The sequence below is a fragment of the Corvus hawaiiensis genome, chromosome 6 (genome assembly GCF_020740725.1).
Source record: "Corvus hawaiiensis isolate bCorHaw1 chromosome 6, bCorHaw1.pri.cur, whole genome shotgun sequence".
Taxonomy (NCBI): Eukaryota; Metazoa; Chordata; class Aves; order Passeriformes; family Corvidae; genus Corvus; species Corvus hawaiiensis.
Window position 1 is genome coordinate 2,679,391 of NC_063218.1, and position 16,541 is coordinate 2,695,931.

At 55.0% G+C, this 16,541-nt stretch overlaps 1 protein-coding gene across 1 annotated transcript; it reads left to right on the plus strand.

Moving 5' to 3' along the window:
- Positions 1-134: 134 nt before the first annotated feature.
- On the plus strand, positions 135-14,973 carry GPR137C (G protein-coupled receptor 137C). The gene is made up of 7 exons (XM_048307752.1): positions 135-598; positions 7,872-7,915; positions 8,539-8,767; positions 11,143-11,292; positions 11,803-11,925; positions 12,020-12,135; positions 12,955-14,973. Exons 1-7 carry the CDS (start codon positions 266-268, stop codon positions 13,100-13,102), a joined length of 1,143 nt encoding a protein of 380 aa, XP_048163709.1. The 5' UTR covers positions 135-265; the 3' UTR covers positions 13,103-14,973.
- Positions 14,974-16,541: the final 1,568 nt, after the last annotated feature.

Here is a 16,541-nt window from a genome sequence, read left to right on the forward strand (position 1 = left end):
TGGGGGGCGCGCGCCGCCGCCCCTCAAATCAGCGGGCTCAGCCGGCTGTCCCCGGCACGGAGTTGTTTGGCGGCGGGCGGGCGGGCGGTGCAGCCGGGCGGGCGGGCGGGAGGGAGAAGGAGGAGGAGGAGGAGAAGAAGGAGGAGGAGGAGGAAGAAGAAGAAGAAAAGAAGAAGTGTGGGGGGGAGGCTCCCCTTTGTTGCATGGGGGTGTCCAGCCGGGGCTGAGGGAAGGCAGGGAGGGGGTCGGTGCCTCCCGCTGCCCCATGGCCCTCGCTGAGGGGGCGGCCGTGCCCTACGCCGTGGAGCTGGGGCTCACCGTGCTCCACACGGCGCTCTACGCCGCGCTCTTCCTCTTCGCCTACCTGCAGCTCTGGCTGCTGCTCTACTACCGCGAGCGGCGGCTGAGTTACCACACGCTCTGCCTCTTCCTCTGCCTGCTCTGGGCAGCCCTCAGGACCACCCTGTTCTCCTTCTACCTGCAGAATTCCCTGCAGGCCCTCCGCCTCCAGCAGCCCTTCGCCCACTGGCTCCTGTACTGCCTGCCCGGCTGCCTCCTCTTCTCCAGCCTCTGCCTTCTCAACCTCTATTTCGCCGAGGTAAGTTTTGCCTTTGGGCAAAACCTCTCCAAAATTCCCTTTCTCAAACCTCCACCCTGCGGGACACCGGGGCTGGAAGCTCCTCTTCAGCCACCTCTCCGAACTTGGAGCGCCCTGGAGCCGAGGCTTGGGGGTGGGATGGGGATGTGAGTGTCCAGGTGAGGCTGGGAGGCGATCCTGGGGCTCTGCCCCCGCTGAGGCTTTGGGACAGGCTGGGGGATGCAGGGCTATGCCCTGGATCCCGGCTTGGATGGAGGCACAGGGATATGCCCTGAATCCTGCCTTGGAGGGAGGCACAGGGATTGTGCCCTGAATCCAGCCCTCAGTGCAGACTTTGGGACAGGCTGGGGGCATGCAGGGATTGTGCCCTGAATCCAAGCCCGTGGGGAGGCACGGGGATTGTGCCCTGAATCCAGGCTTGGGGAGAAGCACAGGGATTGTGCCCTTAATCCAAGCTTGGGGGGCGGGGTGGGATTTGGGGGGGGATGGTGTGAGCTAAAAGTGTGCCCAAAATCCCAGCATCAGGGGTTCGGGGTGCAGGGCTGTACCCTGACTGCAGACCCCGGGGTGGGGGGGGGTGGGGGGACAGGCACATGCCCTGAATTTGGGATTTGGGGGTGCAGGGAGATGCCCTGCTCCCAGGTTGGGTTTTCCTCTTTGCAACCCAGACCCACGGCAGGGGTGTTTGTGGGGGGGGGCATCACTTGAGGGACTGTTTTGCATCTTGTTTTAATTGATTCCCCTTGTGCAAAGGGGACCAGAAAGTGGCAGCAGCAGGGGCTGCTCTGGCCTGGAGTGATGCCAACCATTACGTCACCAGCCAGAGCCTCTTCTGCTATTGTTGCTGCGCTCCCTCCTTCTCTCCATCGCTCCGCTGCGAACCGGGCTTGTTGTTCCGCAGCTTGTCAGACAAAAAAACCCCGAGATCCCTCACACAACAGCCCGGGGAAGCTGAGGGGGGCCCCTTCCCAGCACCACGATCGCTGCTGGGACGGTGCAGAGCCGCTTGTTATTGTCACCGAGCTGTGTCCCTGCTTTTCTGGGTTTCCCATCACTCGTGTTGTGATTTTTTTTTAGCCTCCTTCCCTTAGTCCTTCCACTTGCCTTTATCTCCTAAAGCCCTGGCTCTCCCCTCCCCATCTTCCTCCTGAATATTTTGTTTCTGCTCCAGTTTCTTGTGAGCAGCCCTCTGCTCGCCTGCCTCCCGGTTCGCTGCCTATTTATGAAACAAGTCACCACTTTTTTTCCTTCCAGCTTTGTTGTTGTTGTTGGGATTCTTTGCTCTGCAGCTCTCAGCTGTTCCCCAGCCTCACAAAGGAATCGCTAGCACACAGCGAAATCGCTCTGTCGCTCCGATGTGTCACCCACGGGAGTTATGATTTCATTTTCCCCAGGACACCAGCATTCACATGATACTTGGAGCAGTGGGGTTGTTCAGCTGTTTGGGTTTTTTCCCCCCCCCCCCTTTTCTCCCAATAAATACCTGGAGGCTTTGGGGGGTGAGCTGCCTGTTGCAAAAGCTGTCGGAGGTGTTGTTGATGGAGTGGCAGTGGAATAACAAATGGTGCACAGAGTGCACAAATCTGTCTTGTCTGCTCAAGGGAGCCTGACCTCCCAATTGCTCCAGCCAGGAGGGGTTTGTGTCCCTGGAAAGGCAGGGATTCTGTGCTCTGCTCCACAGAGTGGCTGGATTTCTGTTTTCTTCTAGGTCACTGGATTTGACAGCAGATTTGCCCCTCTGCAGGCTTGTTTAAAGGTCCTCTTAAAATAAATCCAAATAGATTCCCAGGCTTCTCCTCCTCCCACGATATCTGTTTTTCAGTGAACTCTGCATATATCCCACTTCTTTCTCCTTGAAGACCTAGAGCCAAGGGAAATCCTGTCTGAGGAAATAAGAGCTGCGAATCTGGAGTGGGGAAGGATAAAGTGACTTGTGAAAATGGGTCTGCTTGCTCAGCTCCAGGGAGGGCCTGACGCTTCCCTGGTGCCACCAGGAGGGGTGTCCATCACTCTCTGGGGTTTTTGGGTTATCTCAGTGGTGAAGCTCCAGCGATTTGGAGAAAGAGGGCAGCTGGATGGAAAGCCTCTGGTGCTTTCCTGGCTCCCATGATCTAGAGGTGACTGGTGTGTTTATTGGTGTGACTCCAGCAGAACGTGCCCATCCATTCCCACTTTTTAAGGGCCACTTGGCAGCAGCCTGTGGAAGGACACTGGGCTTCTGCTGGCCTGGGGGTGGCTTCCTGATCCGAGATGTCCTTGGATAAAAGCATGGGCTGCTGCTGTGCTGAGGGCCTGGCTCATTGTCCCTGTACACAGAGCCTCCTTTGTGGAGATGCTGGAGAAATGGCATCTGGGGAAGAAAATGGCCTGTGCTGTTATTCAAGCTGATCTTGCTCGATTTACGGGGCTCCTCAGGCTGTGTAGAGGCTGGGGATGGAATGGTGGTGGGGAAGAAGCTCCACGGAACAGATACCCGTGGAGAAGTGGCATTGCTTAATGCTCCAGGCTGTTCTGGGGCTGAAATTCAAATTTGCTAAACTGCCTGGTGTTCCTCCTCTCCGTGGGGACAGGCTGTCCTCTTCCTATCCCATCTTGGCCCTGGAGATTCCTGAGGGGATGCAGAGACCTGACAGAACGAGTGTGGGATGTGTATTTCTTTTTCACAGAATCCCAGAATGGTTTGAGTTGGAAGGGACCTTAAAGCTCATCCTATTCCACCCCCTGCCAAGGGCAGGGACACCTTCCCCTGTCCCAGGTTGCTCCAGCCTGGCCTTGGACACTTGCAGGGATCCAGGGGCAGCCACAGCTTCTCTGGGCAACCTGTGCCAGGGCCTCCCCACCCTCATGGGGAAGAATTTCTTCCCAATATCCCATCAAACCCTGCCCTCTGGCAGTGGGAAGCCATTCCCTGTGTCCTTTTTATTCCAGGCTCTTGTCCAAAGTCCCTCTCCAGCTCTCTTGTAGGTTCCCTTGGGATACTTTTTCCACCTGGAACATCAAAAGGTGTAATAATGCCTTTAGCTTGGGAGCATCTCTTCCTCAGCCTGTACTAGAATGAGTCCTTTCCTGGGAATCTGGAGTTCACAGTCCATCAGGTCAGAATTCCTCAGATCCACTCCCAATCTTGCCTCAATAGCTCAGATATCCAGTCTAGGATGTTCCTTTGCCTTGCCTTTGGAACAGCTCCTGTGCTGCCAGCTGCTTGAATAATGCCACCTTTCCCAAGAGTCTGCCACTTCCAGCTTTTCCCCAGGTCTTTGTCAGGAGCATGCTGCATGGAGATGGAAATACACGGAGGCAGCTCAGGATATTTAACCTGGAGGAAAGAAAAGGAGGCTCTGGGGGGACCTCCTGACTCTCCACAACTCCCTGACAGGAGGGTGCAACCAGGTGGGGGTTGGGCTCTGCTCCCAGGGAACAAGGGACAAGAGGAAAAGGCCTCAAGTTGCACCAGGGGAGGTTTAGATTGGATATTAGGGAAGATTTCTTCATGGAAAGGGTTGTCAGGCATTGGAAGGAACTGCCCAGGGAGGTTTGGAGTCCTGGAGGTGGCACTCAGAGCTCTGGGCTGGTGATAAGGTGGGCAGCAGGCGCAGGTTGGACTTGATGGTCTTGGAGGTCTTCTCCAACTCAAATGATTCCATGAAATGCAGCCACAACAACCTTGATCTTAAGGACCTTCCTGAGCACTTGGCACCCCTGCTTGTCCTGGGAATCAGCAGCTGGCACAGGGATGAGTAAGGAATGTTGGCCTGGTGGGACTGATGGCGTGGCCAGAGCCCTTCACCTGTGTGTGTTTCTCTAAGTGCTCCATCTGATGAAATGACATCAGCCCTTTCATCTCTTCCTGCTCTAATTGCCCTGCAGCAGACAGGCATGGAAAGAGCATCCAGCCTGGGAGATGTTTGTCTTTACAGTCCTGGATCTTCTCAGATGGAAAACTGGAAAAGTCTCCATCCTTCAATTCCCTCTTTCACCTTCCCTGTCTCGCAGACACCTGGCAGTGCCCTCTGCCTCGCAGGGACAGCTGGTGAGGGATCGCTGAAACCCCAAACTGCTCCATCCCATAGCTGCTGATTCCCCTGTTTCCCAGATGAACAGGTGGCCGTGCTGGGGACCAGCTATTCTAGGAAAGGAGGGAACATGCAAAGTTGCAGCCTGTGTCCATGATGGCATGGAATGATCTCAGTATTAATGAGGATGGTGAGAGATCCTCAGGGAGAGTTCCAGCTTTTCCTCTGTGGACTGAGGGGGGGGTTTGCACGCTTGGTACAAGGTGTGATCCCAAAATAGTCTGTGCTGTGCTCCCATTATCTCGTGTGGTGAGAGAAGGGATCTGTCTGGGGATGCTCCTGCAGCTGAGCTGTGCTGGGGCAGGGCACGGCTGTGTCTTGTACCTGCAGAGCCCAAACTGGTGCTGCCTTTATGAAGCAAAAGAGAATTTGATTCCAGTGGGCAATGACAAATTCCTGGGTCTTTCAGATCTGTTGATAACAGCATAAGTGCTGTTAGGGTTAAGATCCTGCCTTGTGCAGGTACCGGGAGTGGTCCTTGGATTCATCTGTGGGATCTGGGATGTGTCACTTATCTTCCCTTAGCAGCTGTGACACCTCCAGTGCACCTTCTGAGGGTGAGTGTGTCTCTTGAACAGACCCTTAGGGGCTCCCTGGGCTGTGATGTGAACAAGGAAATCACTTTTATGGGATAAATCCTCTCATCACAAATCCAAAAGCCTCTGGCATCACAGGGGGCTTTGGGGTCTGTAACTCATCTCAGCCTCACCTTCTGGCTCATGTGGAATGCTCAGGGGATCCATGGCTCTGGAAAGGCACCTGAGTATTCCAAACTGCTGTAAAAGACTTGTTCAGGAGTAAATGTTCCCAGTCCTGCTGCTCTGGGCTGCTGAGACCGCTGTTCCCTGTTTTCATGCTTGACTTCTGGAGCTGGGCTCAGCTCAGATCCGAAGGAACTGTTCAGTTTGCAGGGATTGCTGCTCACAGCTTGGCCTACTGCACCTGCTGAAGCACAGGGGTCTATTTTTCCTGTTTTTCTGAAGAACAGGATCGTTCCTGAGCTCTCTCTGCTGGATTTTTCACAGCAGAACCCTCTGCCTCAGCCGTCCTTGGGCTCAGAGAGCAGCAGAGCCCCGTGCAGGAGGCTCAGAGCTTGTCTCAAGGATAAGAACCCAGAGACACCCTGTGCACACTGGTGGTGCCACCTCCTGACCCAGTCCCTGGGAAGGAAAAGCAACCTTCAGATAACTTACCAGCCTTAATAACTAAAACCACCAACACAGTGGTGTCTGCTCCCTTCCTGAAGTTATAGGAACAACTATCCAGGGGCTAATAAAAGTGTGAGGCTGGAGCTGTGGTCTCCCTCTGCTTTCCATGGCAGCGGGCCAAGCATGAGGCTCAAACTGCTGTTGCACTCTTAACCCTGACTCAGCTTTGTGTGCCTTAATCCCCGGGGCTGCAGGGGAGGCTTTGGGGACAGAGTCCTGCCCAAAACAGCATCTTCCTGTGAGCCAGGGGCACTTCCCTGCTCAGCTGAGGGGCTGTTGCAAGCTGAGAACACAACATTCCCAGCTGGAATACAAGCCAGGGGCTCTGCAGTGCTGCTCAGAGGCTGAGGTTACAGACAGCTCTTCAGGGAGTCACAGCAGGAGTACAGATTCCTCCATGGATTTCCATGCTGCTGGAAAGGGTGCTGAACCAGGAGTTTCCCAGCTGGATGCCACCGATGCTTGTTTTGACAGGACGAGAGGAAACAGCCTCAAGTTGTGCCAGGGAATATTTAGACTGGATGTTAGGAAAGAATTCTTCACTGGAAGGGTGATCAGGTGTTGGAACAGGCTCAGGGCAGTGGTGGAGTCCTCATCCCGGGAAGTGTTTAAAAAAAACACGTGGATGTGGCACTTCAGGGCATGGTTTAGTGGTGAATGTGGTGGTGCTGGATTCATGGTTGTGCTGGATGACCTTGGAGGGCTCTTCCAACCTCAGCAATTGAGTGATTCCATGACACTCCCAAAGTGCTTGAATGTCACCTACAGGCAAACGATGGAGGATTCAGGGATATTTCTGGTTTGGAGTCACCACGTGGCCCTTCCAAGGCCCAGTTTCCTGTAACTCAGATGAGTTTTAGGGCTCAGAGAGGATTGTGCTCCACTCCTGCACTTGTCTGGGCCAGGACAATGGGATAGAGAACATTCCTGAGGCTGGATACCTCCCTCTGCTGAAGAGCCATGTGCCATTACCCACTAAATTGAGCTCGTCCTCCCTCAGCCTTGGGAAGAGGAGGCAGGCAGTGGAAGTGACTCTTGGAAGAGAATCACTGAAGCTGTCCAATGTCCTTTGAAATGCTTGGAACCACTGCAGTGGCTCAGACAAGCCTCAGATCCTGAAATGTCTCTGGAAATCCCGTTGGCAGCAGCCTGATTCCTGAAGCTCATGTGCCATTTCTACCTCAGTGCTGACTTGGAAGCAAGAGCCAAGGAATCCCACCAGGATAAAAGCTGACTAAGGATGCCTGGGAGGAGATGAGTGATCCTTCACTGCTGACAGGGAAGGCTCCTTGTGGGAGAAGAGAAACTGAACCTCCACACCTGTGCAGTGATCCCACAAGTACAGGTGGGATCTGTCTGGATGTGTCTCTGTCTCTTCCCAAGTTCCTTCAAGGTCTCTAATCAGGACATGAGCTTTGCCTGTGGCTGAATGTGACCCCAGCTCTGGGATCCTTCCTGATGGGGTCTGTACCTGGAGCTGGTCACAACCCAGTTCCTGCCATGGCTGTTTTCCTGAGTAGTGTGAGCACTGCTTCCCTGTCCCTTTGCAGCAGGAACTCCCATCTGAGCTGTGACTTGGGAGTGTCTGCACCTTCCTAAACTGTCCCTACTTCGCTATCACGGAAATCCAACATGGCTGAGGTCCTAAAACAGCCCAAAACACTGGGAAAAGGAGATGTATTTTTGAAGGACTTTAATGACTTTAAGTGCTAAACTCCCTTCTTTTTTTTGAAGTCTTTAAGGTGTGGTGTTAAAGTGCTTTTCAGATACGGGGTGTTAAATATGTTTATGGTTGTTGGCTACCTGTATTTGGGCTGGGCTTGTACAAGGAAAAAAGTACCAGTCTTTGGGGTCCAGAGCAAGACTTGGTGCTAATAAAAAAATCCAGAGTCCTTGGAGATGTCCAGCTCTGGTTCCCTTTTTTATCTCTTGACCAATTTGAAAGGAAACTGTAGGCTGTGTAAAATAACCCTGTGCAAATCTTTCCTGCAGGTCATATTCAAAGTGAAATGTGCAGCTGAATTCAACAAGTACAAGTAAGTGCTGCTGTCCTGACCTTCCCTTCAAAGCTGGTCCCAGGGGAATGGGGGGGAATGGGGGGGTCAGGCCCCAAAGGCTGAACAGAGCTCTAATTCCACCCCTGTGCTCTGACAAAGGAGCAGAGTTCTGCCTTGGAGCAGGACTGGGAGTGTCAGGGGTGCCAAGGGAGCTCAAGCATCCCAGTTCCCCTGGGTGAACTCTTAGGGTCGCTCTGAGCTGTCCCAGCCCAGGAAAGATGTGCAGAACAAGGCTTGAGCAATGGGTGAGCCCTAGGTTTGTGCAGCTCAGGTGCTTCCCAGGGAAACCCAGGGTGGAAAATGCAAGCTCCAGTGGCTCTCAATAAAGGAGTTGCAGTGGTTGTGATGACTCATGGCTTATTGACTGGAGTTAATGCAGAGCTGGAGCAACACTTAAAATCTGCAAGATAAGAACCTGACTGTCAGAAGATGAGTCTTGTAACTCATGACTGCTTACGCTGCTCATGTGTTATGAGAGCAGCTCCAACAAATCCTCTGCAGCCTTGGGCTGCCAATACAACCCCTGAAATTTGCTGGAAGGGATGTGCAGAATGAACCTGGACTTGCCTCAGTCACCATTTTTCCCCTCACCATCTCTCCAGGGTCCTGTTGTACTTGGGCTCCATCCTCACCAGCCTCCTGTTCCTAGTTGTGAATTTAACCTGTGCAATGCTGATCCACGGCGAGGTCCCGGAGAAGCAGCTGAGGTGGACGGTCCTGGCCCGGGCCCTGGTCAACGACAGCCTCTTCATCCTCTGTGCCATCTCCCTGGCCTGCTGCATGTGCAAGCTGGGAAAGATGTCCTCAGCCAACGTCTACCTCGAGTCCAAGGTGGGTGAATGCCTTGGGAACTCACTGGGACTGCTCAGCTGGATCTGGGTGTGCTCACTCAGGGCAGTGCTGGCCTGGTGGCACCTGAGCTGCTCTTGCTCCGATTCTCCTTCCGGTGGGGAGGTGGCAACTCTTGGATTCCTCCCTCCACAAAGTGCACGCTCCTGCTGTGGGAATGACGTTTCCTGCGTGTTTTAGGGGAATGCTTTGTCTGCAGCTTTGGCATAACAGATTTATGAGCTGCTTCTGCTTTTTAGGCACAGAAAATCCTGGGTTTGCCTTGAAGAGAAGGCTCTCTAAGAGCAGCAGATGCAGTTTTTGCTGTGTATTTTACCTGTGGCGGGTGTGTCATGCTTCCCTGCAAAGGGAATCCCCCAGAAATCCAGCTTTAGCTGGGCTCTGCTTGGGCAGGATGAGATGTCCTGGATGAGATGAGCATCTTGGAATGGCAGGAGAGGTTGCTGTAGGTCCTGTCCCAAAGCAGCACGGGTGAGGGCCTGAACACACACAGCTCTTTTCCAGCAGGTGGGAGAGTGGAAAAGCCACACCAGCAGTGTGGCAGGAGGCTGCAATCAGTGTCCACTTGAGTGCCTGGAAACATTTAGAGGAAAAACCAGAGCACCTGAGCACAGCCAGTTGAAGCTGAGGCCTTCTGTAGGAGATGTCTGGCTCCTTAAGCAGCAGAGGGCATCGGGTGGCTTCCCAGAATCCAGGATGTGTGGGCTGGGACTGGTGTCCTACCTGGCTCCTGTGACAGCTGTCCAGAGGCTGCAGGTTGCATCCAGGTCTGCAGTGAGCCAGGAGCAGGCAGGAGCAGAGAACCTGCTCCCACCCCTGCTGGCCTGGGCCTGGTCTCCAGCTCTGACTGGCTCTGGACACTCATTAACTCACCCAGTTCCCCCAGTGCAGGAGCTTCCTCTCCTCACATGCCCGAGGCTGCCCCTGGCCTGTGCTCCAGGGAAGCTCTCCGCTTGGATACTCACCCTGGCTGTCTGCTAAAGGTCTCTGCCTCCCTCCCCTGCCTTGGGGGCATCCCCTGACATTGTGTGTGGGAAACTGCTGCAGAAACGGGGTGGGGATGAGCAGAAATGTTCCACAGATGCCCCAGAACTCAAAGCCATGCAGCAAGGCTGGAGGCTGCTGCCTCCACACTGAAGGTGGGGAAGTTGGAGCCATGGGAAAGGCTGGACTGCAGCCAGCTCCTGTCCTGTGGTCCTTGTGAGCTGGAGATTTGTTTCAGCAGCCTTTGTGCCTCATTGTGCTGGCCTGAGCAGCACGGGCTCACCACCAGTGACAGCAGGATGTGTTCTGGGCTTTGGTGCTGTCACTTGTCTGTTGGCACCTCTCTCCTACTGACTCTCTCAAGATACTGTCCTGAGCTCCAAATCTGGGAAAGCAGAGCTGGGATGTGGAGCAGACCAGAGAGATGAGCTTCCCCAGCAGATTCTCTGCTTAAACACAAAGGCGGCTCAGGTGCTGAGGGGTGTTTGCCCCCTCACTGGCTTGGTGCCTCCCAGCAGTCATTGAAGGGGATTCATGGATGGATTTAACAAGGACTAAGTTTGTCCCAGAATGGTTTGGGTTGGAAGGGATCTTAAATCCCATCCAGTGCCACCCCTGCCATGGGCAGGGACACCTTCCACTAGCCCAGGTTGCTCCAAACCCCATCCAACCTGGCCTTGGACAATTCCAGGGATCCAGGGGCATCCACAGCTTCTCTGGGCACCCTGTGCCAGGGGCTCCCCACCCTCACAGCCAGGAATTCCTTCCCAATATCCCATCTATCCCTGCCCTCTGTCTGTTTGAAGCCATTCCCTTGTCCTGTCCCTCCAGGCCATTGTAAATGGTGCCTCTCCATATTTTCTGTGGGCTCCCTTCAGGAGTTCAAGCTCTGGGACTTTCTGCCCACCCCAAATGTTTGGGTTTCTTTTCTAGACAAACACCATGAAATGCTGGGGTGCTGAGCTGCTGCAAGCTGAGCTGCTGCAAGTGAAACTCCTCTGCAGGGTCTGATGGGGTGTAAAGCAGAAGTTGATTTTCCTGGTGGTTGGTTGTTGGCCTTGTGGAGATTCCCAGAGGAAGGCAGGCGGTGCAGCAGCATCTCCCTGGACCCCCAGTTTGGAGCTGACTGACAAAGTCCTGCCAGTGACGCTCCAGTGCCTCAGATCCTTCCCTGCTCCCAGGCAGCTCTGGCTGTGCAGCTCCTGCAATGAACTCATCACATGAGAAAGCTCTTACCCAGCTCTGAATATTTTAGCAACAACATACAAATGTTCTGGGTCATTCTTGGCTGCACAGCTGTTCATGCATTTAAGGGAATGGGGAAGAACATCACAGCTCTGTATTACAACTCCTTTTATTTCTTCCTGTCCTAGGGAACATCTGTCTGCCAGGCTATTCTGGTGGGATCTGTAGTGGCCCTCCTGTACTCCTCAAGGGCTTGCTATAACCTGGTAGCTGTGGCCATATCTCCAGACAATGTTCCTGGTCCTTTTAACTATGGCTGGGACAACCTTTCAGACAAGGTGAGTGTGTGACCCCCAATCCAGACCCAGTGAAGTGAAATGCAGTCACTCCTCATCCTGTGAGGGTGAAAAGGGGGCTCTGGGGGGTGTGAACCCCCACATGAGCTGCCTTTCTGCTTTCAGAAGCTCTCTCCACCCAGCAAACCTGGGTCTTCCTCTCTCCAGCCACTTCTTCAGGAAGGATTCCCTGTTGTGCTCCTCCCTCTCAGCCTGCCAACTCTTCTTTTGAGGGAGAGGAGGGACAAGTCAACTAGAGCAGAACAGCAATGCTTAATCAGGCGTGGCTGTGTGTGAGGGAGAGCCACTGGTGTGGAGAGCGAGCTCCCAGTGCCCTGGTAGCACACTCTGAGCAGAACCAGCTCACCCAAACCAGAGCAGCAGGCAGGTGAAGGTCACTGTGCTGCTTTAGGGACTCCTGCCTTTGGAGGGTTTCTCTGCCCTCCCAGTTCCAGCTTTTGGGAGCTCTGTGAGTGGCTAGGATGACACAGACCCTCTGCCTTGTGCCCACAGGTGCACGTGGAGGTGAGCAGCGAGGAGTACGTGGTGTTTGGAGTGGTCCTGTTCCTCTGGGAGCTGGTGCCAACCACTTTCGTGGTGCTGTTCTTCCGCGCTCAGAGACTGAGCCAGAACCTGGTAGGCCTGGGCAAGTTCCTCTGTGCAGGGAGGAGCCCCTGGGGTGACTCTTGGGAATGTTTTGGTTCTGGCCTAACTCCTTTCTCCTTGGCAGACTCCAGCAGGGATGGTCAACAGCCACAGCTACAGCTCCAGGGCCTATTTCTTCGACAATCCGAGGCGCTACGACAGTGATGATGACTTGTCACGGCTCGGGGGCAGGGAAGGAGGGTGAGTAAGGGTTGTGCTGCTGCTCTGCTGCCCTCTGGGGAAGCAACAGAGCTCCTGGCTTCTGCTCCTAGGAAAAATTTTGGTGGAAGAGGCAGCTTGGGCAAGGTGGATAGGGCAGGGAGGCTCTGACAGACCTTTTGTTCCCTTCTGCAGCTCACAAGGAGCTGTTTTTATTGGGCAGAAGTGACCAGCTCAGAGGTGGATGTGGATGGTGCTCACAGGTAGTGATTGCACACAGGAAATCTCATTCAGGAGGGCTGGGATCCATTTCAGAGGGCTCTGAAATGATCTCCAGAGGGGTTTCTCCTCTGGGAAGTGAGAGCTGGTGAAGTCCTGGGAGGGACCTGGCACAAAACTCTGCAGGAACCTCTGGTGTGGATGAGAATGGTCGGGTATCCCCAGCAAAACTCTTATGAGGCATCCTGGCAGCCCTGTCACCCGTCATCATGGAATGGTTTGGGCTGGAAGGGACCTTAAAACCTTGTTCCACCCCATGGGCAGGGACACCTTCCACTGCACCAGGTTGCTCCAAGCCCTGTGCAGCCTGGCCTTGGAATACTTCCTTTCCACTTCACTTCCGAGTCCCTCGCTTGCTGCCCAGGGGTGTAGTGAGCAGTTCAGAGGTTCTGGCTCTTCTTGACCAGTGTTGTGGGGCCTGGTGCTCTTGTTCTTGTAGCTGTCTCATCAAAGCCAAGTTCCTTGGAGCTAATGTGCCTTCAAACTTTGACACCCTGACCAGTGCTGGGAGCAGAAGTTTGGCGGAGCGAAATTATTCATCCCTGAAAGTCCATGCTTGTTTTTTTTCTGTCTCTCCTGCAGCTTGGCCACCCCTCAGTGCTCGGGCTGCTACGGCTCCCTGGCCGGGACCGACAGCGGGAGCGCCGCGGACAGCACGCCCTTGCTCTGCGCCGCCGGCGGCTCGGAGATCAACCACCACCACAGCTCCCACCCTGCCCCACAGAACTGAGGAGGCTCCCTCTCTTCCCAGAGTGGCACTCATGTATAGGATTGTAACCTGGTTTTCCTCTTTTCCTCCTCTCCCCCCAAAGCATCTAACTCATGACACAAACATTCCACTACCTGCCGCAGCTGCGCGCGGGACTGAGCCCAGGGCTGCAGGCAGTTAAGTCAGAGAACTGTGACTTTAAGGTACCATGTAGCAAAGTGAAGCTGAACTCTCTGGAAGCTTTTTTTTTTCCTTGGTCTGGTCTTCAAGATGTTGGCAGCTAAATGCACCAGAGCTTCCTCACTAGAAAAGAAACATCAAATGCATATTTGCACTTTTATCTGCACACTTGGAAGGAACGAATCTTGCTCGGGCTGTGCTTGGCCTGAGACTGTTCTAGTTACTCTTTTAATTGCACATGCAGAGCTGGGAGAGGCACTGTCTTCCTGCAAAGACGTGTTCCCTGAAGGACTCTGCATCCTGCCTCCCTGGGAGCGGGGAGCTCTGTCCGGGCAGGGCTCTCGGTGCTGGATGCTGGAGTTTACTGTGCCATATTCCCACCTGGCAGGGCTGGGTGAGGCCTCGGGGCTCGGGGGGGTCTTGCTCTGCCTGCTGGTCCCACCTGGCTGCTGCCCTGTCCTACCTGGGCCTGCGGCTCAGAGCTGAGTGAGGTCAGCCTTCCTGCTGGCCTCGTGACCACCCCGCTGGCCCGTGGCTGAGGGACAGGGCTGGCTTTTCCCTGCAGGGAGAGGCTGCAGCTGGCTCAGCAGGAGTGTGTGTGCAGGAATGTGTGTGAATCCAGGGCTGCTGCACCCGCTGGGTGCCGGCCCTGCTCGCCCTCCTCGATGCCCACAGTGGGGCTCCCCTCGTCCCCCTCAGTATTAAATTGCATTTAGCAGATAACCAAGAGTTTTAACCCGAAGTGAATGTGAACTGCTGGGTCCCCACTGAGGTGCAGGGGGTGTGTGGCTGCCTGTGGAACGTTGCTGTTGCAGAGGGAAGGGGCAGAAACCACAGGGATCTGATCCCTGGGCTCCTTGCTCTGCCCTCCCACTGCCCCCAGAGCTGTAGAGTACAGAGGGGGGGTGGTGCTGGGTCAGGCTGGGAGAGGTCCCTGTGTCTTTACTTAACCAAAATAGCCAAGTTTGACCTGGCCTGGGCTCTTGGAGATGAGGCTTGGTGTTATTCCTGGCTTGTCCCTGAGCCAGCCGCGGGGATGAGCGGAGCAGCTGGGGCTGAAGGCGCTGGTGCAGGGAGGGAGCTGCTCTGACTGTGGGGCCAATCCACCCTGGGACTGCTTTTAACCTGCCCTGTGCTGCTCCACCCCCGCTGTGACGCTGGGGGCCAGGGAATGCCGTGCTAGGACAATGACCTGGGAGCTGGAGAGACGCGGGGCAGCCTCGGTGGTGAGAGAAACGCCAGCCCCGGGGCAGCCCCGGCCTCTGCCCGCCAGCCTGGCCCCGCTCACCCCGGTGTCACTTGTCCCACTGCCCACACCCCGGCCCTGTGCGTGGCTTCTGCTCTCCCTGCTCACCTCCTGCACTCGTGCTGGCCCAAAAAAGCAGCAAGTCCTGCTTCTTCTTTGGAGAAGGCAAAGATGGCAACTCTCAGCACATCCCTTGCTCGAGTCCCTGCCCCAGAGCTCCACCCCGGCTGCTCCCCTGTCTCCTGGCAGGAACAGGTCGCTCCATCTCAATCCCTGCTTGGCTTATGGCGAAGCTGGTGAAGGGCCAGGCACTGTCAGCCTTCCTTCTGCTGCCATAAGTCTCCAAAGACAGCAAGTGACACTCGTGGCCCCTGTTCTTGCTTAAATTCCAAAGCACTAGGAGCACTTTAAGTTTTACTTTGGAGGGAAAGGAGTGTAGTGCAAAAAAAAAAAAAAAAAAAAAATACTACAAAATCCAAGGGCTACAGGCTCATTGTTCCTCTTGCACTGAAGCACACACCCACACTACGATCTTCCTGGATTTGGGATGGCAGGTCAGGGCAGTGAGCCTCGTTGCTGATGGACCCCTGAGCGACTGGCCAAGCGTTTGGGTTTTACTCCTTTGTCCGGTGGATTCCGAACTGACCGCTCCTCCCGGGGCCGGTCCCGTGTTTTACTGAAGTAATTTATAGCTGAGAAGTTACGATGACTTTTTTAATGCATAGTTGCCTTTCATTAAACTTTCTTTTGGGTTTTTGTTTTTTTTTTTTTTGGTATGGTTTAACAGTGTTCTGGCTTTGCAGGCGGGCAGCAGCTGCTGCCCCAGGAGCTGTGGCCAATGAATGTACCTATTTGTTCTTCACTAAACTGTAACCAAGCACTACTCTGTTGAAATAAATAAAAAATATAAAAAAAAAAAAAAGGATTTTCTGTGCTGGGATGGCTCCCAGGTGCCCCAGGTATGGCCCTGTGGTCCCCCTGTGCCCTGCCAGGACCTGGCACATCTGACTGCTTTGCTGCCACAGGGCTGGGAGCTCTGTGGGATGGGCTCTGAGGGCTGAGCAGGGGGTGGCACAGGGGGTTTATCCTCTGGTGTTTCTCTGGCTGCAGCCCTGAGGGATGCTCTGTCCCGAGGAAAGGGCTGGAGCTGTGCCAGGGGAGGATTTGGTTGGATTTCAGGACAAGGCTCTTCCCCCAGAGGGTGCTGGGCACTGCCCAGGCTCCCCAGGGAATGGGCACGGCCCCGAGGCTGCCAGAGCTCCAGGAGCGTTTGGACAGCGCTGCCAGGGATGCCCAGGGTGGGATTGTTGGGGGGTCTGGGCAGGGCCAGGGGCTGGGCTGGGTGATCCCTGTGGGACCCTCCAGCTCAGGATATTCCATGGTTCTGTGTCTCCATCTTGTGAGGTACAATGTGCTCAAAGCAGCTCCCAGGGCTGGTCAGAGACACTTCTGGCCACGGGCTGTGCTTTGTCCTTTCCCAGGACTGGATCCCCAAAGCCCCAGCTCCAGACCTGGAGCTTCCCTTGTTCCTTTTCCAGGTTTATCCACATCCACACGGCCTCAAGCCAAACAGCAGCAGCTTTGCTGGAGCTGCCTCTCCCTGCTCTTCCCACATTTTAGGGTGGAAAGCAGAAGGGTTTCCACACAGATCCAGGCTCAGGGGGCCTGTTTTCCAGCAGCACTGCCCACGTCCAAGCCTATCCTTTGTCCCTGGTGCAGTGCTGGATGTTGGATGGTGCAGGAACAGGGGATCTCGCCCCTTATGGCTGTGGGGGCTCCAGGGGCTGTGCCCACCCCAGGAGGGACCCCCTGCCCTTTCCCAGCAGCTCTGGCCCACTGCTTGTCCTTGGAGCAGCAGAATTCCCCTGCCTCCCTCCGTGCCATCTCCGAGGAGCAGCAGCCCCGTGCCTGGCACTTCCTTTCCCATTTTAGCCTGGCCTCCAGGGAGCAGATCCCAAAAGAGGCCAAACCCACTTCCACAGGCTGGGAGGGGCAGAAAAGCCGGGAGCAGGCTGGGATTGGGGTCCTGGCAGC